The sequence below is a fragment of the Cinclus cinclus genome, chromosome 7 (assembly GCF_963662255.1).
Source record: "Cinclus cinclus chromosome 7, bCinCin1.1, whole genome shotgun sequence".
Lineage (NCBI taxonomy): Eukaryota > Metazoa > Chordata > Aves > Passeriformes > Cinclidae > Cinclus > Cinclus cinclus.
In genome coordinates, this window is record NC_085052.1 from 8,801,749 (window position 1) to 8,826,462 (window position 24,714).

The 24,714-nt window shown below is 39.1% G+C and overlaps 1 protein-coding gene across 4 annotated transcripts in view; it reads right to left on the reverse strand.

Annotated features, from left to right (window-relative positions):
• The window catches only part of VTI1A (vesicle transport through interaction with t-SNAREs 1A), a 257,024-nt gene that overhangs the window by 48,995 nt on the left and 183,315 nt on the right, over positions 1 to 24,714 (reverse strand). The window contains exon 9 of one of the 4 annotated variants that reach the window (XM_062496221.1): positions 8,461 to 8,482. The exons of the other annotated variants lie outside the window; for them this stretch is intronic. Within the exon in view, the coding sequence (XP_062352205.1) occupies positions 8,461 to 8,482 (22 nt within the window). Of the gene's footprint in view, positions 1 to 8,460; positions 8,483 to 24,714 lie in introns of those variants that run through there. 4 annotated transcript variants of the gene reach the window in all.

Sequence of the window (24,714 nt, forward strand, 5' to 3'; positions counted from 1 at the left end):
GGGGTGAAAGAGATCTACACCAGAGATTTGCATTGCTGCAGCTACAGCAGCACAGACAGACAGACCCTGTGCAAAGTAATTTTTCTATCCAACCTCCAGCACAGAAGGTGGTTTCTCATCCTCCACCTGTGTGGTGGTTCAGCTGATTAATGGTCTCACTGTGACAGCTGCTACACATGCAAAACTTGCACTGAAGCGAGTGGTGGGGGTTTTTTATCTGCATAATGACTTGAGGACACAATTCTGAGTCATATCTCATGTTCTGAGCCAGGTATCTTCCTTTTCTAATTATTGCATTCTTTGCTAACGGATGGGATACATTTTCTTCCAATATACCTCATCCAAATGTTCCTCCCATACATAAATCAAACTTATAATACTAAAAACTTAATCTGGAGAGATTTCATATTAAAGCTGGCTCTGTCTGTCTCCAGGCAGCAACCGAGTACCTCGGAAGCAGCTGAGATTGTGCATTACACATGTTGTGCCTGCACTCACCAAACCAGATCTCTAAGACTTATGAAAATGTTTACATACACAACTTGGAGTACTCAGTGGTAGTATGCAACTGCATAACAAAAAGCATAATGTTGAATGCTCACAAGACCAGAGCACAAATCAGCGAGAGATTTCACTCTGCAAACATCCCAATCTCATTTTTTACTACTGACCAGTAATGGGACATTCAGTCAGGATTACTGAGTTTCTACATCTGGAAGCATCTGTGCAAGTAACTCTTCACAGCACTACTTCTAGGTTTATGCAGAGCCTCCAGACTGCGGGCTACCCTCTGAAAATCAAACCAAATAAATACCTGGCAAATAATCATTTAATACAATGTCTGCTGTGTGATCCTGGACTGCTGTACCTCAAAACTTTGTAACTTTGTAAAATTATTTTAACTGAATTACTGAACTAAACAAAACTGCCTTTTTAACTATACAGCAAACTTGTTCCCTGTTTCACTACTTCCAGGTCCACAGCTGAGGTGCTCAGCACCTGTGGTAACGATTCCTTCAGCTCCATCCTACCACACGGGGTAACTGTGAAAAGGCACTTACTGAGGCATTTTAGAAACTGAATAGAGCATCTGTGGCCCTATTTCTATTCTTGCTTCAAGGAAACATTTTAAAATGGGATATAACAATGGAGGGAACTGCATACCTAACATAATAAGCAAAGGTTGAACACCTTTAGAGATACACCTTTGCACAAGCTTTCACACATGTGAACCAAAGCATAAATACAAAGATGTAAGTGCACTACAGAAAATACTGTTCATGAATGTATGTTATGTAAGAGAACATGTCACTTCTTGATGTAATCTTTACTACTAGTCTGAAATCATTAGTCAAATAGGATGCAAAAATCTAAAACAATCTAAGAAAAAAAAAATTTTCTTTTCTCTTTATCTTTAAAACTGTGTTTCAAAGAATGCCTTTTATAATTTTTACAAAATTGGAAAAAAGCATCACCCAGGTAAGTTTACTGATCCTTAGTTTAATAAATATAATGTAGGTTCCCTGCCTCAATGAGAGTGACCTACCACCTGACAGTAAGCAACACTTCCATCTGAAGTTCAGCACATAAGGTATGATAATTCAGTCCTTGCAGTAAGAACCCTTTTGCATTTTGCATGGTCATTTCATGACAGTGGAAATAAATACTTCTCACCGCATTACAAATAACACAACACACATACAATCCTCCCACACTTCTCCATCCACCCTGTATCAGTCACCCATGTTAAGATGATTAATAAAACTCAGTTTGGCCAATAATAATCTACTGTTGCTTTCACCAAGAAGCTCATATTTCCTCCTTTGCCTATGGCTCTTTCATTGCTCTGTACCTCTGGTTCTACAAAATGGTACAAAATGCAAAATGCTAAGAGATGTTTCATCTGTGGAAGACGCCATGGTGAATAAACTTCTACATTGCTTCACTCTACATGTGTCAGAAATGAAATTTCTCCTGCCACTAATCACAAGGGTCTTCTTGAGAGACAAGCCTAGCCTGAGGAGTTATTCAAAGGGCCAATGCTGTGTTTAAAAAGAAGGTCTACCCTTGGCAGAAAATCTGATATGTTCTCCTTTGCAGGAATATAATGACTTTGAATATCAAGATACTTGAACAAGAGGAAATAAGTCTACCACAATTGGTTTTTTTACAGCTGAGGTTTTAACTTTACACCAAAAAAGTTAAATCCCTGCTGCACATGTGTAAGGCTGCGTCTCCAGAGTGGGTAATTTCTCTGAGGTCCACATAGAAACTAGCCATAGGTAAACAATTCATTTAATTTTCATTTAATTTTTTTTAGCTCCTGCACCATTATCTAGATGTATCTATTGAGTTACAGGAAGGAGATTGTATTATGAAAGATCATTAGCTCTGCATTGCTCATCCTGCTGTTGTTGATTTCTGTGATGCAACAACCTTTGGAAAATATGCTTGAAACTGTGTCACACTTGTCACTTGTCACACTTATCTCCTTCTGAGGAGGTAATGCCAATGAAAATTTTCTGGCAGCTGGAAGTTTTATTTTGTACTCATGGAACAGGTAGATGGAGTTAAAAACTATTGCCTATTGCTTTTACATAAAAATAAGTTTGAGGAATCAATTCTGGAAATTATAATTCAGTTTCTACTTCTACTTTGCCCCAGATGACTTAGACATTACCTCATTGACAAGGATCAGAAAGAAACCACTGTTTCAACTTGCCAAGCCTGTGGCTAGAAGTGACATTCTGAGTCTGATCTTAAGTAACAATCCCCAAGTAAAAGGCTATATAACTAATTACTAATCCCATGAGCTGTCTGGGCTATAGATGGCACCATCACACACTATTTATTTATTTGGATGAAATTCTGTGTCAAAATATTTCAGCAGGACTACAGTGACCTGGCAACATACTATAGGGATGGATGACTTAGATATGCCACAGATCAGACAGATATTCTTAGCAAGTGTATGACTCTCAGAATGTTAAAACATATGAAACTAGTTATCAAAAAGAAAAACATATCACAGATTTTCTTTCTGCTTTTTTTTTTTTTAAGTTTAGGAACAGCTTATAAAGAAACAATATTTCAGAGTCTTAATTTTTCATCAGCTAGCTCTAGTCCTAATTATTCCTATATTTTATCCTTTGCAGATGCCGAAGATAAAATAGAAAGATAATTAAACAAAAAGCAAGGAGGAGAAGTCCTGAACCTAAATGTGTCTAAGATAACCTAGTTTCTGGAATCTAAACAAATGCCTCTTTAAACATTTCTTCTGCAGTATGCCTCACTTGGAAGCATCTTCATTTCCATGTGAAAATCACAAAATTGAATCCCCGACACCAATGCAACTAAGACCTCAAGAGCTTTTCTTCCTTAAAATGTAGAATCATTTCTCACTAGCTGACACTAGCTGTTGACCTGTGTGATTTGTTATCTTCAACATAAAGTACACAAAAAGCTTTACAAATTCCACATACAGGACCATCTGGTTAGTGTTACCTCATTTATTCCACTCTTTCCATTAAAAGTTTGAACCAGAAGTATACGAAACACTAATAATAAGTAGAATGTTCAACAAATGCTAATGACTGACTATAACTTATCACATTTTTCATTCTAAATACCTCATGGAAGAAATCCATTTGTTTTCAGAAATCTTCACCATTAGAGAATTTTCTCACTGGCCGGAGGAACTGATATTTTTTCTTTTCCATAATACTTGCCAGTTGTGTGTGTGTGTGTGTAGGATTCAATCACGAGGATTTGAAATGGTGTACATTTTACTTCTGTGTGTCTTACAGCTGTTTCAGTCCTGGGACAGGACTGTTTCCATTGCTTCATGTGCTAAACAGGAAAGGCATGTGCTGGCTTTTGAGTCCATGGCAAACAATATTCTGTGCCCAGATGCACAGAACCCTACTCTAAAGTTCACACATGGCAATGCATGGAAATCCATATTCTCATCCTTCAAAGATTTCCCAAGCCTGCATCAACTTGAAAACCAATTATTTTTATATGATAAACCAGGAGGAGAAATGGGTACAGCTCATCCTACTCTAGAAAAGGCAACATCTCCATAGTTATTGTGCTCTCCTGTGATCTGATAGATCCAAGATCCTGTTTCCAATTCAGACTGAATGCTCACACTTCACACATGAGATTAAGCTTCTGTCTGCTGACCCTTCCAGGGAAGGTGTCTCTGTTTCTCCTATTGTAATCATTCATTTCCAAATTACAGTTACTCATTGAAGCAGGAATTTGATCCTCCCCCACAGCTCCCCTAGAAACAGCCACATGACCATTTGGATGGATGAGAAAAGGGCAATGGATGCTAGGTCTGTATATATCCTTTCACTCTCCTTTTGACCAGAATCTCTTTGTCAAATGTAGTAAAAAAATGAAAAATGGCAGTGCTGTAGATAGTTTTTCTTGCGGGGGGGTGGGGGGGGGGGGGAGGGAATGGATTTTTTTTTTTTTGTCTAAAAATCTCTCCTTATCCTCACTGAATTGTTACCACTCTTATCTGTACATGTGGGTATATCAGAGAGCATCCACAGTACTCAGGACTTCCTGAAAATGAGGACTGAATATTGGGCAGGTCATCTCTTGAATCCAGTGCTCTCACTAGACTGAAAGCCAGAACAAATCCCAGCCACTGGTGTGGGGAAACTGATGTGTTCTAACTCAGTGTTTTATTCTAGCAGTCAGCAATTGTCCCTCCAGCTCTCCAGCTCCCCTCAAACTCTGCCTTCCAGGCTGAAAAGAGTAAAAGAGGCCCTTGCCAGGAAATGAAGCTGCTTTGCAAGCCAGCCAACACCTGGAATAGGAGAGCTATTGCCATATTGAGAGCCTGGTTACCCTCCACTGCACTGACAGGATTCCAGGGACTGACTGAGCCAAGGATGGCCCTGGAGCTCTTGTGCAACCTCGTTACATTGAATAAAACATATTTGAGATTGACTTCCCTGCATTTATGTGCATTATAGAAGTGTATATAATATGGACTCAGGGGAGAAGTATATTCTAGGAGCACACCCACATCCAACATGTCAGTGAACATTTTATAAATTATTTTCATATTTACAACAAAACAAAGTGTTAGATTCTTGAATCAACAATAAACTCTTACTAAGTCTTTATTTGTAGCAAGAATAAAGTAGGATCAGGATCATGCATGGCTTGGGAAACTGTTAAGGAAACGGAATCTCCTTTTGCATCATTTCAGGTTCATCCTTTCAAACACCATTATAAATTAAAGAGCTACAATGAATTTTGTCATGGATGGGGGTTTAGTTTGAAGCAACAATACTACATTTGATTCAAGAATAATCAATTGCGACCTATAATACCAGTGTGCCAGCTTTTTAAAATTAACTGACCACGGCTACCAAACAGCTATTAACATAGTGACTGTGTGGGGATACAATGATATACAGTGTCTGTGCTGCTGAACCACAAAGTATTATTAAAAGAAGAAAAAAATTAAAGAGGATGACCTCCCCCTCTCCAACTGGCCACTAAGACAATGAACTTATTCAGTCTTTACAGTCTTTTGTGCTTCTTTATAGGAATATTCCACCAATTTCCAAAATTATAGCTGGTAGCTGGCTTAATATGATTTTTGTGTTAAAATAATGACAGTGTTCACAACTGGACTAAGCGTTCTATTAAATCAGTGATTAGTGCACCCTTGTATACATGCCACATGTCAAAACCATCATATATCTTTGTAATTGATTATAAAATCCTCTGTAAGTATGTACAGTAATCAGGCCACCCTGACGTTGAAACATCCAGACACAGTTTACTACTCACTGCTAAATTCATCCATTCAGCAGGGATTGACACCAACCATTTCTATTTTCTCTCCCTAACAAACTGCAGATGTGTCTTCTGTGCAGGAGACAAAAACAGAAGACTTGAAGGATGACCTTCAGCACAGCAACATGGCCATAAGTTGGCAATGGCCAGGGGAGCAGCAGTGTTGGCTGCCCTCTTCCCAAGAAGGATGGATGCACCAGTGACATGTCCCCAACACAGGACAGGACAGAGTTATGCTCCTACTGCACCAACAGGCCAGTCCAGATCATCTGTTCCAGCCTCTCCACCAACAGATGGTTCATATAAGAACACAGTATAACTCAGTTTGGTTTATTTTTTTCAGATTTTGAGGAATATGGTTGCCAAAGGACAGATATGTGCTTTGCTATAAGACTGCCTGGTAGTAAACACCCTTTTAAAAACCAAGCAATACTTTTCAGAAGCAAGTAACGAAAACTGCACAACTGAGGACATAACAAACCCAGCATTTTTAACAGATTGAGAAATCTGTTAGGCTGATTTTTAAATGAATATGGTTAATCAATAAAGCAACGATTCTTGTGTCATTCTTGTACTGATTAAAAAAAACAAACTTAAAAACAAATGAAGAGACCAGTGGCCTTTTTTTATTCCCTAGCAGAAATGTATACTTTTGTCCTACTTCCTTATAATAAAGTACATGAAAATTCTTGGGGCTCAGGCAATATAACTGCTCACCTCAAAGGCAGATACCAGGCTTAGAAAATTTCTAGCAATAATTTCTGAATTTCAGAAAGCAACTGTGAGGAGCTGGTTATGATGGGGATGCATACAAAGCCATCCTTACAATGCACCTCTTCCTTCTGCTTATTGAAAGAGCAGCTTTGGAAAAGCTTGAAGAATTTTGACCATTGTTACTCCTCTTTGCTATGGTTTCCCTTTTTCTGTTATATAAACATAATCTACTTGATTTTTCTTTCAAAGCATTCTCAGCCTAATCCCCTCCCAACCTATTCTCATTCATTTATTCCAGAGGGGAGAGCTCCCACCTCCAGTCAGCCCCTGACAGTAGGCTCCATCACCCATTTGTTACCTTTTCAAGCAAGGATCTTTGTGCTTTCTCCCCTGCTGCCCCCATGCTTGGGTAGAGCTCCTTGTTCATGTCCACAAAGCTGCCTCGTTATCCTCCTTCAAATCCCCTCTCAAACCTCCTCTTAACTCTGATGCCAGAAAAAAAAGCTTGACAATGGCTGTGCTGCTGCAATATTGAGTCCACTACCTATGAAGCCGACCTTCTTATTCACTCCTCATGCTTCCCCATCTGCTTATACCCACCTGTTGTCTCCTGTCATTGGGTTTAAAATTTATCAGAGGAGAAAGGGCTAAATCAGCTTGAATTACTCTGCCTTTTCTGAGAATGCATATTCTTGTCAGCTGACATGAGGCAACTTGTTACCCTGTGAAAACATCTTTATATGGCTCAGCCATCTGGATGTAAATTCTCTGGAGGGGGCAACTCTGCTCTGTGTTTGAACGCTGCCTTAGGGTCCAGGTCCTGGCTATTTCATAGCACAAAAACATTGCTGGATCTGTAACAAGGATTATTTTTGCTCTTCTAGGCACCCAGTTGTGTGTGTTACCATAGCTTGGGAGCCTGAGTACAGTGACAGAAGACAGAAAGTTTACTAAACAGTTGAATGAAATATGGGTCAGCCTCTCAGGGTACTGAACATATGGCCCATATTTAAATATGACTAATACACAGGCCAAATTCTAATAAACATTTAAAAAGTTGGGTGATGGACATATACAGCTACAAACTACCTGGTTACCCATCCATTAACACAATTACCATGAGCAGGGGGTTAAATAAGCTTTACTTCAATAGCAACATCATCTATCTCTACAACGCTGCTATTTCCACTGCCTCCTCTCCCACCCTGTTGGACAAATAATAGAGCAGCATCACTCAGTGTCAACAGCTTCACAGGCAGGGTGAAAACTTTCAGCTACTGTGAAATTATCTTATTTTAAAAGCCAGATGTTATTTTACAGATGAAGTGGTTTTTGAGTGATGCTAACACAAGTGGGTTGGTGCTGTACAGGGCAGGGAAGAAGACATCCTCTGAGTGGTCAAATCAAGCCTCTGAGTCATTCAAAGTACAAAAAAACATCTTTGATTAAAACAATCAACCCAATTTTCAATCTGTCATCCAGTTAAAAGATAAATTGGTATTTTTACTCTAAAAATAAACACGCAGCATTCAAAAGCAAAAATCCCAACCTTTAACTTTGTGCTTGCTTATTGTCTGACAGTGAGGTTTGAATTTGTGTTTGCCTAGAAATCCCATTTATGAAAGTATGGGATTGGTTTCTTCCTTTTTAAAAAAACCCAAACTTCTACAAATGGAACAAAATCCCAGAGAGGCTGCAGGGTAATGTTTTTCATTAACTGGAACACGCATTTTCAGAAGTAAATCTGCATGCTTTTTTTCTGGCAATAATTAACAAATTATTGTATATAATTTTTTAAAAATTACTCCCCAGATAATGACTTTTCTGTTAGTTTACACCAATGAATACTGCCAACCTGTTTGTTTTTAAGAACAAAGCAAGAAGTCCAAAGCCCATTGCTGCAAGCCATATTTCCATTCCCTATCTTCTGCATAGTTTTGAACTATAAAAAAGAAAATCTTTTTCTAAAACTTAATATAGAAAAATGAGCATGACCAAAACAGTTTCAAACCCCAATCTTCAAATGAAAGTGCAAAATGAATTTGAAACTGCAAATGAAGTAACATTTGTTTTAGTAAACAGCAATTTGTACAGATAAGGTTATTTACACAAGAACTCAACACATTTTTTCCATCTGCTTTATTTGACAAGATGGATCCAAAATTCAAGAAAGTTAAAATTGAATAAACAAGGGTATCCCTATATTTAAAAATCCATTTCTTTTGGTACTTCACCTAATACAAAATCAGCCCAATGCAACTGCCACTTTAAGGAAGTCTTACAAAGTTTGAATGAGCAAGTGTACTTCATTACAAAAGATAAAAGTTTCTTCTTCCCTACAGTGAAAACAGGTAATTTCAGAGGCTGTGGCTTATAATTATTCACTGCTGAAAGGATTTTAAAAGGTCTATATTGAAAACAGTGACCCCCAGCTTCGCCTCAGAATGAATGCAGGTAAAAATTCTCATTTTGCCAGAATGCTGGTTGATAACTGTTAAGCAAAACATGCATTTCTTCATTACAGTGTGGTATGCAGGTTCATTTAAATAACAATATCATCCAGCATAAAAGTCACAAAAGAATTATCTTGCAATTTCAATATGTTGAAATGTATTATTAGTGCTAACAATGGGCACCTTGAGTAAATAAATGAATGTCTGTTATTGGCAGCATTACTTCCAACTATTTAGCTTTATGGAATATCAAACTTTATAATTCAACACCTTGGTCAAGAGTGTTTGCTTGTGCAACTTTTGAACTAGAATTGACATTTTTTAATGTCTCTCCAATTTCCTCCTCCTTTCCCCACTGTTACCAAGAAAGTAAAAAAAAAAAAAAAAATTGTCCAAGCATGGGAAGCACTATTGTGCCCTTTTGTAAGGTATTTAAACAGCCACCTTCATATTGTCATTATTTTTCACAACAAAAACCTCTAAATACGGAAATTAGATTTTTTTTGGAAAGGTATCAATTTATAAATTATAACAACAGTTTACAAAACCCATCAACAGTCTTTTCTGACCTGCCAATCCCACAGATCTCACAGAAAATAATTAACATTTCAGAATATTGTTATTACAGGAAATCATCTCTATCTCAAGAGACCCCACCCAATTAATTACCATTAAGACAGAAATCACAGCACAAGAGGTGCACAACTTCTGAGTATGATTTCGTGTCCACTGGGAGCCTTCAAACAGCTCCAGGAGGAGGAGGAGGAGGAAGAGGAGGAGCTGTGCTGGTGATCAGAGACCACCCCACACCTGACCCTGTGGGGTTCCCCAACCCTTGATGAAGTCTTCAGGGTGGAAATTCAGCCTGGTGCCCTCACCCCCCACACACACACAGGGCTCATCCACACCCCAGACTTTCCCCTCTTCCCCAGTGTCAGTGATCCAGCTGGAATCCATGTGGTGCCAGAGAGGACGAGCTCTGATGTGGTCCCTAAGGACCCAGTGACCTGAGATTTGACCATGGCCAAGAACGGGGCTGTGACTTTGACTGCAGAGCTTTCACACTGCTCTTCCCTCTGGTCATGCTCTGAGGGCTCTGCCGCAGGTTTCTCTCAGCTGCCTTTTGGATTCTCTGTGCCAGCCCTTGGGTGCTTACCCTTTGCATGACATTTCTGCCCCCTCAGCAGAGCTGATATCACAGAACAGTTTGCTTGGTGCCAAGTTGGCTGTTCAGCTGATTTCACCAACAAAGGTTAAGTGTGATTTAAGGTACTGCTCTTTGCACTGAAATGACTGAAACAAGCCCTCTCCCACTCGATTTTGTCAGGTTTGCTGTAGGGTTGGAAGCCTCAGGCAGAGGGATGGGATGGACAGCAAAGAGATGGTAATATCTTATACACCACAGCTATATTCCTTGGGAATGCATCTGCCAATATCCAACACCTACTGAGTCTGTTAGCCATTTCTTCATATTCAAGATATCCACTAAAGAGGATACTCAAAAAAAAAATCACATTACATGAAAATGGCAGATTCAGTTGAGTCTAAAGAAAGAAAAAACTTTTCAAAAAAGACAATGATTACAACCAAGTTGTGCAGCATGACTTGTGCAAAGATATTTATACCATTATCACAAAGATTGAGAAATGAATGGAGACTGCTGGGATATGCTGAACCAGGCAGCAGCTTTAAAACATGGATGTAGTAAAATGTTCCTTTCGTTTATACAGCCTTAGAAAGGATGCAGTTTGCAATTCAGGGAGACAAAACTGACTTATTTTAACAGATGTGCAGGTAAAGAGAAATGCAGTTCTGTTTATCTACATTGTCTTCATGGCCATGGCTACAGCCTGGCACAGTATCAACCTCAAATGATTGCAGAGTTTGTAATGACTGACAAGGAAGAAGTCAGCCTTGTAATTAAGGTAGAATATTCAGATATGAGAAATGTAAATGCTGCAGCTCATCCCCTGCACCACCTTTGGTAGGTTACAGTCTGTGCGTCTGCAGCACATGGCAAAGACAACACTACTCCCTTCTCCTGTTCTTTGTCTTGACAACCAAGATTATTAACTCATCAGCACAGAGAATTTCTCTTAATTTGTGTTTATACAGTAATTTGTACAACATGGCCCTAATTTCAGATGGAGACTCTATGCACCACTATACTTCTAAATAAAGCCTGGCTTGATTTCTTCAAGTCTACAGAGCCAAATTACAGCAATTCATTTAAACAAATTGAAGAAGGGCTTGTATATGGGAAGACAGAAAGGGACTGAACATGTGGTTAGCAAGGAGGAGTTTCTTGTGCTGTTAATCCAATTCCAGGGTGACTGCTGGGAATCTTCTTTACTCAGTAAAGCCCTTAATTATGAAGAGAGTCTATACAGAACTGCTGAGGACAAAAACAATGAACAAGTGTCACGGTTAAACTATCTCTTCTTTTATAACTGGCTCATTTCAAATGTCTAAAAGAGAAGTCTACAAACTCAGAACCACTGGATCAGAAGCACTATATTGTTTTTATACCACAGGTCAGTGCATCAGCATCCTGTAGCAAAAAGGGTATTACACAAGTGCTGAAAGGAGTAAATATCAATGAATAGTAGTAGCCTGTGACGTCTCCAACATGTGATACTGCAAACTCAAAAAGCAATTTGGCACTTCCAAATGCTGGCACCAAATACGGCAGAGTAATGTGTTTCTACAGCTCTCATTCTATACATGTGTGATCTCACCCTCAGGTCTAGAGCCAAATACAAGAAAAGAAATAAGGGGGAACTACAAAAACATGTGAGAAAGAAACATTAAGTAGTAGTTCTCCAACCCCCACTGCTATGTGGCACAGAGACAATGTTAGCAATGGAAATCCTGTTGCAGGCAGCCAAATACTCAAAGAGAAGAATCCAAGCAGCAACAGATCTCTTGCAAATCTCAAGAAGATCCTACAGCCAGACTTACAGCCTATTTTAGGTTCCCTGCACAGACAGGTCTGATCAGGCATGCTGTCTTCTTTCTTGTTTCTGTAAGTATATAAAAGGTTGAATGCTCCTGACTTCAGCATATTTTTGCTCTAATGTGCAAACTTCCAGGCAGTCCCACACTAGAGATCGATATCACCCAAAATACTGCAAGGGGTTCTGATTAGAGTATTAACTGAGTGCTCTGACCAGCTATTAATGGAAGCTTTCTCTCTTATTACAGCCATCATGTCAAAACTCGAGCCAAAGGAATTTACCCAGGCTCTGTCCAAGGAATACGACACAGGAATGTAATACACATATGGCAAAGATTTAATGTATGTGATGACTGCTAGGCAAATGATGTTTTTATTGTCCAAGAAACAATGGCATATTCAAATCTGGTATAAGTAAGGAGTGAATAATGATGTTAGATCATTGCGCCACCAGGGACACACAGAAGAAAAAATTTGTTGCAAAACTTGTCTCTCCGTGAATGGAGTAAAATGATACTGAGGAAGGGCAGACCATCAGGAATCAAATTGCTTTCAGGAAGAAGGGGGGCTGGCATTTTTTTATTGCCAGTAATTTTCTAATGAACTGTTGACAATCACAGATGTTCTCACACCTCAGACAGCTGGGGCTCTCAGAAATTCACCATGTGGCCAAGTGTCAAATGTTAACTGGCTTTTACCTGGCTTTGTGGTTCTGACTACTCAGGCTATGCCAGTGGTCTACATTTTTGCTGTTTGGAAAGTTACTGGCCAAATGCAATAGTTTCCACTTGCCTTTGCCCTGTCATGTAGGTAAATACTTTAAGCTTAAAACCAAGAGTAAACCATACATGGACCAGCAAAATGAAAGGCGACTTGTAAATAGCAACCACAGAGGAATATGAATTTCCTAGTTGGAAAAAAACATACCATTTTCCACTTAGCTTTTAGTGGCATCATAAAAATGTGTACCAAATCATCAGTTTTGCACCCTTTTTTTGGTCACACACACAAAAATAGCAAATTAAAAATGGCTTTGTTGCCAGTTCCTAAGCCATGAAATTTTCACAACAGCAGTGATACAAGTTTTAGGGTAAAAACCCAAACCTTAAGAATTAAAAACACAGGACCAGCTATCAGACAATCACAATTATCCATTTCTCCAAATTATAGGGCTCCTCTGGACTTTGTGATTGCAAACAAGAACCGTTTCTGAGAAAACTACTAGAATGGGATGTAAAAGTATCTTTTACAGACACTGCTCTGGTTTGATTTCCTGAAACAAACTAGAGTAAATGCAGAATTGCCCTGGATTACAGAAAAGGCCAATCAGTAGAAGTCCAAGAAACCCACTGGAGACTGTAACTTTTATCTAGCTACATCCTCTAAAATTCAAGGGTGGAAAAACTGCCTTCCAGAACTTGAGGGTCTCAAAATGTCTCAGTTATTTTCCCATGACAGGCCATTCCAACTGATTTAACAGAAAACAAAAATTTGACTATTACATAGGGCTTCTTAGAGGATGCTTTTTATGAGAACTATCCCAATATGAAACAGTTTTCTTTAACAAACACTGTTCTTGTTAGCTTCTGCTAAAACAATAGGCATAAAGTGGTACCTTTCAAATCTTCTCTGTCAGATAAGGTATTTCTGAACTTGATTACATCACCTGAAACATTCTGCCTTTTTATGACCTAGAAAAATGGCTGGTATTCTAAAAATGTGTCTATTTTTAAATTATATGCATTTGATAGTTTGACTTGTTTTTAATCATCTCATGCAGAAGTGATGTGTTACTAATGACAACTGAAGTACCCGAAGTTACCTTTCATTTACAGATTTCAAATTAAACATCTCCCAATACTCTGCGAGAATTGTCACCTTCACTTCAAAAACCAGGGGGAAAAAAAAAACCAGCAGAAAACACATGTCATATAGTAGAGAGAAAGAGAATGAAGTCCAGCCACATTACATATTCCAGTCTGGTGTTTTATTGCAACACAATCCAGTTTTCTGTTGGCCGTTTAAGGTATTTAAAGTAAAATAAAGAAATTGTCTACAACTGGTACTTTAGAACAGGGGCTTGCACATGTCACAGTCCTGGTAACGATAAATCTGATGATTTCCACTATGCATTACAAGTGCATATTACTTGTAATCTTGCAGTTTAAGCTACAACAGATTGTCAGATTGTGGTTCCTCCCATATGAAAACCCTGCGCCCAGTGTGCTCCTCACACAACAGGACCACAGGGCATGGGGGCTCTTGACCCTGGGCCACTGTTAGGATACAAGATCACCTTCAGTGCTCCCCAGTGCCCAGAACTCCCAGCTGACCAGCAGTCTATGATGCTTCACTCTTCAGGGCTGTAGGAAGACCTACAGTAAATGCACTCACATCTTTGTGTTTGATTTGCGCTATCACTGCGGATGCACAGGAAATGCATGGGAACAAATATAAGAATGGGGACAGACTTTAGCATGTCAGTGATGCACTGCGTTGATGCACTGTTGCTCCCTAGGCTTAGACTGGATTTCTCTAAGATGGGACTGCACACACTACTTCCCCACATAACTCATTGAATCATGGATTCTTCTCTTATGCAGGAAGCCTCTTTCTTGCGGGGTCACTTTCAGCAAAAAGGGAACCTCTCTTAGGAAAGATTGCCTTGCCTGTTCTCCCCTGCCCAAGCTCTCTGCACATTCTCCAAAACTATATTTTAAAGGGTTGTGCTAATACAACTGGCCTTTTGTTCTATCTCAGGAAACATTTCATTGTTGCAGACCCCAAGCCTGTGTCAAGAAGCCAAAATGAGTGGGATTTCAAAACCTGCTCCCATCCTATTGTGCTATGAAGCATCTTTTGAAAAGTAGCTAATTTGTCACTCAGTCTGTACTGTTAGCATCTTCTCCCTTCCCAGGGAACGTCAATCCCAAATGGAGATGAGACAACAATGGAGAAAGCGAATTAGCCCTATGTTCAAAATGGACATGGCAGTCACTTGTAGAAATACAGCATATCTATAATTTCAAGGGTAATTTGTAGATTTTACAGAGCTGTTACATGCAATCTAGCATCGCTATACTCATGTATATATTGATGTTCCTTTAGCACAGATTGATAAATATGGAAACATCCTGAAACACACTTCAGATTTAAAAAGTAATAATTTAAAAACCTTTCCTGTAAGACTTTCCTCAGATACTCCCAATACAAAAATTGGTGTCTCTCTCTGTCACAGAGTTCCTCCCTTTTCCTCGTCACCTCGTAAAAAGTAAATCATCTTCTCATAAGCCAAGTAAAATTTTAAGCAATATTTTTTTTTGGAGTCATGTAATGTTTGGCTCTCTTCCAACTCTCATGCAGGAAATCTAGATAACATCTAAATAGCAATGACTTTTTCACTGAAGAGAAGCTACTGTGTAGATGTAATGCCTTCTCTCCTAAATTAAGTAATTGGTTTGACTGTAAATGACCAAAAGCTTTATTCTACTGAGTTACCCTATCCAATAAAATAAGGAAAAGCTACTGAAGACTGCCTCCATGTGAGCCCATAACTTGTAAGCACTTATTTATCATATGGTCTAGTGTGAGCTCCAGCCCAAGGTTTCATTGTTTGACCTTCTGAGTGGCCAGCAAAACTAAGTCACCACAGGGATGGGGATGGACAGAGAGTGCTGACACATGAGACATCAGACTACACTGGACTGACTGAAGTTCTGTCCTGCTGGGCTCCTGGAGGATATTGCCTTCACTGGAGAGGTGCCTGAATGGGAAATGAATCTATTTGTGAACAGCTGCAGTTTACAACCCAGTACTATACTGTAAATTAAGCCAATGTCAGGCTACATTAATATAGCAGATTATAAACAGTGGTGGAGGAAAAAATGCACATCCCATTGAGCTCTCACCATGGTGGTTGCACTGACTTCCCAAAGAAATGCAGTTGAACAGCCATGAGTGGAAGCTGTTTCAGACACATAGCTTAATTCACTGTTAAATGTGCCAGCAAACCCAACACAATGCCTGAATAAAACTGGTTTCCTTTGTGAATTGATTGGGACACAGGGCAGAACAGCAATTTCCAAGAAGAAAAAAAAATTAGAAGATGAAACAAGATCAGCTTGAAGCCTGGCCCTTGCCCTTCAAAGCCAGGCCCAGTCACAGTCTGAGAAGATGGACAGAAGAGGTTACCCTGGTCTGTGTAACAGCCTTGGGCAGGGGGGAGGTGAGGGGCAGAAATCATGATTAGCAGAAATCATGAAATCATGGTAACTAAGGTAACTAAGTCTTGAAAACATGGAAAACATGCCTTACCTATCCATACATAGAGGTGACATATAGGTGGAATATAAGCACCTCTACTTAAGATAAAGAACTGCAACTTTGGCAGAAGAGGTGGAAAGCACTCACTGACCTCCTCTCCTTCTATGCTTAGCTGATTTATGAATCCCATACTTGGAAACAAGCCCCTAGAAGACAGGAGGGAAAATGTGCTTTGCATGACCAGGGCTTAAATGTCTATAGTTAGTCAGAGTGAATGGTACTGCCAGACAAAACCTTTTGGAAGCAGAAAGTCAGTAAAGGAATCTTACACATACTGACACGCATAAAATATTTTCCTAGTGGCATATTTCATGTACTATAACCTTACAAAACTTTTGAATTTATGGAAGCTTTGTCAATAGTGAAGGATCACTAGAAATGTTCTATAATTAGGACTAAACACAAGGAAAAAAAAAAAAGACAGTTGAAGCTATCCATGAAATCATAAGTGTTTACTTTTCTTAGATCACAGAACTGTATTTGCAACAATGCCAGAGCAGTATAACTAGACATGTTCAAAGAGCAAAGAACAAAAAGTAACTGGGTAAATGCTATGCAACAGCCTAAAAATACTATCATTAAGTTAAGAAATGGGTTCTCCTAGAACATTAAAACTACCCATTAAAATGAAGAAACTAATAATTGGTACTCCTGAGTTGTGACACTTCATAACCTGTGCAGGAAAGCAGCAAATGAGATTTAGGAAAAACAACTGGAAGCAGAATTTAATTTGTACTGCGATATTATCATAGTCAATCACAGTCTAGAAAACCACAGAAAGACAGATAATAATGGGAAGGTTCTTAAAATCCTGAAGGGAAGGAATTCCTGAACTGTAAACATGAAACCTGACTGGGTTATGGTACTGCAGGACAGTTCCCCTGGTACTGTATCATATCTACACACAGCCTCAAGAGCTTTTACCTTAATGCTCTTGCATAGTGAAAACAATTCCCAGCCACATAGAAAGAGAAGGGGAAAGGGTCAGGGCATCCCACAGTTAATTCCCCTGACTTCACTGCCACTGAGCAAGTATCAAATTGAGAACAAATCATGTTGATGAAATCAGTTATTAAGTTCTGATTATGAATCTATACTTCAGTGAGGGACAGGTTGGAAAGGATGTGGACCAAGTCCAGCTTGGGTGGAACTGCTAAGAGAGCAGTGGTTTAAAAATCACCTCCAGCTTTTCATGGCAAGAATGCCCTGCTGCTATTTGCAGCACTTCAGAAGAGGAGACACAGAACAAGAACAAGGCAGCAGAGTTTACACTGGACCCCTCAAGTTTGCTCTGCACAGAAGAGGTGAGAACAGGAAGTTGTTCCCAGCTGGGATTTGCAGTTCTCACAGCCACAGAACAGCACTGTGGTTTCTCTCCCTGGGACTCTGGGCACACACAACCTGATGCTGGTCAGGTTGAAGGACTGATCAGCTGCACTCACAGGCTAATGCTGAGTGCTGATGCTCAGGCTCCATCAGACTCTTTTTCTGGCATTGCTATGCTGGCTAGGAACAAGAAAGACAAAACCAAGCCCTGCCAACATTACTTTTCCAGCAAACTTCCACTGTTAATGTAGCAAGGGTGATGGAAACCTGCTATTGTTGACTCAGCTAATGTCCTTTAGAGGAGCAGTGTAACTATGCCAGGCACAACAGACCACTGGCACAAGCACCAAGCTTGGCACTGACCTTGACTGGGGCTGATGCCAGCTACAATGAGTTTCAACACTTTCTCAAACAAAATATGGCAACAGATTCACCATGCAAGTGAGAGAAACTAGTAGGAAAAACTCCTCGGGCAAGCATGATACATCACCTAAAGTGTTCTTCAGTGAAATGACAATATCAAAACAGCTTCTGGAATGGAGAGATAGCATTGTTGAATCTAAACTGGGGCGGGTGTGACACAGCTTAAGAAACAGGCTGTTGACTAACCCAGGGGAAATGTCAGCTTGACAACGAGCTAGTCGGAAGTGATTGCAGATCCTCTCTTTGTATCTGTATCTGCATGTCAAAGTCACCGTGGCTTTGACAATGACCATCTCTTTACAGGACTGCTACAATATTTGTGTCATCACCTTCCACTGAGACACTAAATAAATAATTTTTTTTAACGATTCAGGCAGCAGTGATGCTTGAATTAGCACCAGGTTGTGACATCTTAATGGCTCTTAAGCTAATATGACTAGAACAAAACAAAAATCCCACTAAAAGGAAATAATCTTTAGCACTGAGCACTAGAGAAGTCTTTTTACACACTAAATCTTATTAATAAACACTCCAGTACAGCGGGAAAACAAACAGATATCAGCCTGAAATATTTAAGTACTGAATGTAATAGTGCTGAGCTGGCATGAGCTGTCATAATCAATGGGAACTGTTTACACAGACTCCATTCCTTCGGTTACGCAAACAGAGCCCGTGTAAACACCAGACCAAACACGTCGGTGCATGGCCCCAGTCCAGGCTGCTCAGAAATGCAAGACACTTCCACTCTCAGTGACAGCATCGTCCCGTGGGCAGAGCTCACAGAGCAGGGATGAGGCAAACACTCATCTGAAACTCCTCACTCTAGGACGTACATGGGACATTGGGCAAGTTGCTTTCATGCAGAACAGATTTTTCCCACTTCTCTAAAGCCTACTTTTCTCCCACAGCTCTTTAGGATTTATGGCAGAAAGTTAAAAGATTACTGGTTTTAATTACTCCTATGGAAAAATCCTATAGGATTCAGTAACTGGGGTGGGGACGGGTTGGATTTTTACCTAGGGTGACAGAAAGGATTTCTGCAATGGAAATTTAGAGAATGATTCAAAGCCTTGAAGAAAGAATACTCACTTTCACTAAACTTGAATGTAGTTGTAAGAAAAAGCTTCAGAGCCCTGCTGACTTCTGTGGATTTTCCTGCTCAAATTCACTATTTCTTCTTAACAGAGAAGAAATAACATTTCTCCCAGTATCATCATCTAGAAACTTTATTTTTCTCATGTTTCACTGAATACCTTTTTACAGTCTCCCTGTTCTCTTTTAATATCAAAGTAATGTATATACCCAGTTATTTTAGAAACTTTGCCAGCATATGACAGGATGCTAGTGCTTGTAAAACTAAAGCCAACTTCATTATATTTTACCTCAGGATAGTTATCAGGGGAACACTGTCTGATTCAGAAGAAAGAAAACATGCTTTCTTCAGGCATTAGAATGTTATCAGCTAATGATACCTAAATAAACTTTACTAGGATGAAGAAGTTTACTATATGCTCATAAAATGGACCCATTGCTGAAGTTCCTAATGTTTGTTTGACATTTAACAGCTGATAGTCAAGCACACTAAAAGGAAATTATGTGGTTGAAATGGAGTTTCATAGTTTATAGACAAATTTTAGATAAACATTCAAAGCAGACTGTGTTTCGCACATAAAATGTACCAACTACCCATGTTCCATACCAAACCTATGCAGGATAACGTCACCACATTTAAACCACATTAATACTACTAATCTGTTAATTTAGTTCCATTCTCAGTGACAATGGGAGAGATCAATTTTATCTGCTATTCACCAAAGAGATCATTAATAGTGGTAGCAGATCTCCAGAGTGGTGAAAGTGGTAGAGTGGTGAAGGAAGTTAGCTTTCCAAGTGGAAATGTAAAAGCATGACTGGGAGACAGGAAGGGTCAGAAAGGCTGTGTATTTCTCAAGGATGAATTTTCATGACACCGGCCTAACAGTCCATATCAAAGTCAACCAAACAAAGTTCATTTGATAACTCCAGAAAACATAAGTGAAGGATCTGGAGAGTTTTAAACCTCTTGAAAGTGCAGGCCAGCAAGGAAAAGCTTTCTCCCTCAGCTCTGCTGTACTATCCAGCTAAGCTTCTAAGTCCATGACCAAAGCAAAGCCATAGTGCTGGGCTTTCCTAAACAGATGCTCAGGTGGGAAGAGACAACTCCATCCACAAACCACAGCAGGTCTGAAGGGAGGCTGCAAATGTTACAAGCGAATGTGTTAACCACCATCTCACTGGATTCCACCATCCATACCCTACCCTCCCATTTTAAAGAGCTTTTCCCTAATTTATTGTCTGGAAGGCAAAATAGTAAATGCTAATGCATTCAGGAATAGTATGCAGGAGGTTCCTGGGTTCAACAATCCATTTTTTGCCTTATCTGACAAAAGCATTTTGTCTGGTTAATAATAACCAAAAAATCAAAATTTAAATCTCTGGGAGAAGATATTTGTTTTAATTAGGAAGTTGTTGATTAATTTAACCCTGTGTAAGCACCATATTTAGCTACCATTAAACTGAAAAATATCGAAAGTAATTAACATGGGATCTTTTGAGAACTTTCTAAAAGCTTTTAAGACTTTGTTTTCATTGCTCTCTGTCATGACAACAGAATTGCATCCTCCATCAAACAAACAGAATATCAGAGCAGTTACCTTGCATGAGAAAAGCGCTTCTACCTCCTTTCTGGGTTGCATCAAAATCTGCTTGAATTTCTCTTCAGAGAACCTGATGTGGATCAACACACAGCACAACTTCTGAGGAGTGAAGAAGTTCATTGCACCTAGGCTTGTCTGTTTATAAAATTGGCAGGACATTTAAAATTGCATCCTCACCTCATGCACTTGTCATTTCATTTTGGGAAATCAAATTTTTTCCATCCATGAATTATATAAATTTCATGAAAGATTTCTTAGAGTGTTAGCTGACTTGTTGTTAAACAGAGATTCCTCTGGTTTCTTAAGAGTACTTCAGGATGTGCAATGGCTAAGAAATATATGCATCAATAAAACTTTTAAATTGTCATTATATTAGTGACTGTACGTCTTGAGGATGAAACTATGAACAGCACCATTGTTTTCATATGTACAAGAAGTTGTATTTCAGCTGGCTGCTACATACAACCAACTAAACCCAAGGTCTATCACTTTTACTCTGAATACTTCCTTACTTCTAAAGGAGTCAATTAAGCCAATGGAACCATTCATAGAGCAAGAATACTGGAATTCAGCTTCTAAATCAGTCTGCTAACTGATTAAACTGTGCTTACTTAAGAAATGGCTAGAAAACAATTCCAAGTTATAGCATAAATAGATGAAAAGCTTCACAGAAATCTTGAACTGCTTCAAGGAGTCAGGGAAAGTTGAGTGCCAGTTTTGCTCTAGTTTTTAAGGACAGCTTTGGCCTATGATATGGATGCATTATATAAAAAAGTGAGTGTTTCCCCCTGTATTTCCCTAAGTAAAACTTTATTAGTTGTAGTAGAAATTCTTCATTTAACAAGGACTTTAGGCTTGCAGAAATTAGAAGCACTGCACCTTCAGCTTCTAATTCATTACTTATTATCTGTTGCCCAAAAGGAAGTCAAATTTAATTTGAAGGACAAATATAAAGTATGTTTTTAATTTGATAAAAAACCTATGCCTTTCTTGTACTTATTTAGAATAATACCTAACAAAAAATGTCTTTGAGAGCAGATCAGTTCTGGAAACAGTTTGGCACTAGCATAGCAGTAAGAAAAGGTGAGAGGAATGTGAACCAAACTACAGGTGGTAAGAGAAAAACTACTTAATGCTAAACATGTAAAATGGGTCCACAAAGGCCTTTGAGAACCATGCAGAATTAAGGGGCTCAGCCTTTCCCATTGAGATGTCTCAAATTTCACTACTGTAAGAACTTGCCATTACAGAACATGACCAGACCCCAATATCACTGCACATGATGCTGAGCACCTGTCATGCTCTAGGCTTCACCAGAGAAACAATTGCACTGGAAACCTATAGTCAGGGCTAGTCTTAAGCTTAACTATCATGAGTAACAAGACCTGAAGTGGTTCTTCAGTTCCCTTTCCAGGGCAGTACCATTCCCCAAAGGCTTCTGGCCTTGCATGGGAAAGGGTGTGAGGACATTTCTGGTCAGTGTTCAGCACTATGAGGAGGGACAGCAGGACACGTGCAGATCCTGGAATGGGAGGCACCAGGGAAATGCACAACCCACCTGGGAACAAATTAGTAGCTGACTTCAAAGGTGAAGGAAGATTCCAAGCATTTTTATGCAAGGTAAAAGCCCTCAGAGAGAAAAGAGAGCTGTGACAAAGAATACATGAACACATATGTGGCTAGATATATATGCATCCATTCTGGGGAAGTCTCAGAAAACAACAGTCAGTTCAGAAACACCGTGGATTATGTGGTTGTGGGTCACCAGGTCAGCAGTTCCAGAGGAACAGCTGAGGAACTTGGATCAAGCTGCCTTCCCTGTATTAAAATACTGCAGTAACAGGCTAGTTTTCTTTGCAGGTATCACACTGCTGAAGACAAAGCTACATCCTTCAATGTTACCTTCAGCCTTGTGTGAAGGATAGTTATGCTGCACAAGAAGCACATCAGAAACTGTTCTGGAGTCACTCTTCAACCTAATGATCCTTTGAGGCATCAAGTTATGCCAAAGGGAAGGAAGAGTTTGTAACAGAGAGATTCAAGGCTGATGGTCTGTAAAAAAGTTAAAAATACGGAAGTCTTGCCAGGGAATGAAATACTTTCCCATCGTCCTTCCATCCCTCTTCATCATTATCCTTTTGTATGGGTAGCTTATCACTGTGCCTTTTTACATAAATATAATTGCCAAGTTAAATCAAAACAGGATGGTAGCGGGAATCTGTGGAATCCTTGTAAATGCAGTAGGACAGCTTACATTTTATGACATAAACTAATTAAAACATGCTTATTCTGTTTCCAGAACTGCCTCTGAACTCAGTGAAATAAAGTTTTTCATGGATTTCAAAAGGGAGAGAATGGAAAACAATCTATCACACAGCCAACCAACAGTATCTACAATATCTAGTAGATATTGTGTATCTACCAACAGTTTCGTTTGCTCATGAGAAACCTCTGCAAGTTAGCAGTAGATGATCTGACAAAATTGTGAAAAGTCAGAGACTAAAGACATGCTGCATTTTCACAGGAAAGTTGACCCACCCATCCATGTGAGATCCTTCAAGAAAAGCCCATAAAACTGAACAGGCCATTCTAAATATTCTGATTTAGAAGATTTTTGTGACTAGGATGCAATTTCTCCTCAACTCTTGCTTCTGTACACTAGAGCTCAGTGAAGAGCTTCCCAAGAGAACATCAATTTAAGGATTCAAAACAAGACCTTTTTATACACGGCAAACTAAAAGAATGAGACCAGAAAATCATCATTATAATCTTTAATTAGTCCTGTTTTTCAAAAGCCTGATTTGTACCTCATATCATATTAAGGCAAAAATTTGTTGGCCACAGACATTGCTCCAAAACTGGAAGCAGGAGATATCTTTATTAGGGATTTTTTAATAAGAAAGGGGAAGACTCATATTGAAAACACTGTCAAGTAAAAAAAAAATTATAATAGTGCATATTTAATAAACAATACAAATGTAGTACTATTATTAGGCAAGGTAGCAATATTTTTGTTGTTTCCTAATGCCATAACCCTCTGGCAAAGATCCCAATTTTGTACACAATCTGTTTCAGTTTCTTCATATGGTTTAAATGTAAAGCAAAAGGTCAAACCACAACCTGAAATATTTAAAGTGGTCAATGACAGTCATACTGTCAATGAATTATCTCAAGTTTACTGTTAAATATGGATAGCCTTTGAGGTAACCTCCAGTACATGTCACAGTTTTCTAATGAGTTATTAAGTTATTAAGCTATTAAATATTTCTGAATTTTAAGCAAGAATAAGGAGTAAAACCCAAGTAAAACAAATTAAAAGGATAATAATTATGCAACATCTTGAGATGTACCAGTCACACTATGCATATATAAAAAAATACATTAATAAACTGAACATATTAATAAAAAGCTAAGACTGGCCCTTCAAGACCTCAGCACTAATTGGAAAGGATTTAGACAGCACATCTTGAATAACTTCCATTAACAGTTTTGGTAAGTCACTGTTCAGCTATCTAAAACTGGAATAATTTAAACTGCACAGTTCATCTTCTGTATTATCATTTGTGAAAGATCAGTGAAACATCATTAGACAGTTTGAGTAATGAAGCAATTGTCTAATTGCCCCAACTTGAATCTTATTTCTGATGAACTTAAATGATTAACCATGAACTGGTTTCTACATTTGAAGCCCCACAGTTCAATTAAAGGCCAATGATTATCATCATCCCTGAGATAATTTACTTTGAACTCTGACGAATTCTTTCAAAGAGGGTGACACTTCAGCAGATTTCATTTTTAACAAAGAGGCAAGCTTCAGACCCAAGAGGCAGCTGCTATGCCACCATACCTAGAAGGGTAAGAAGCCCACACAACCCCTCAGAAACTTTGTGGTCTGCCGTGGTAGCACCCTGCAGAACAAAGAGGGATTACTGCAGCAGGAACAACTACCAGCCCTCCCATTTGGCAGCCAACAAGCTGCTCCTGGGTCTTTCAGGTG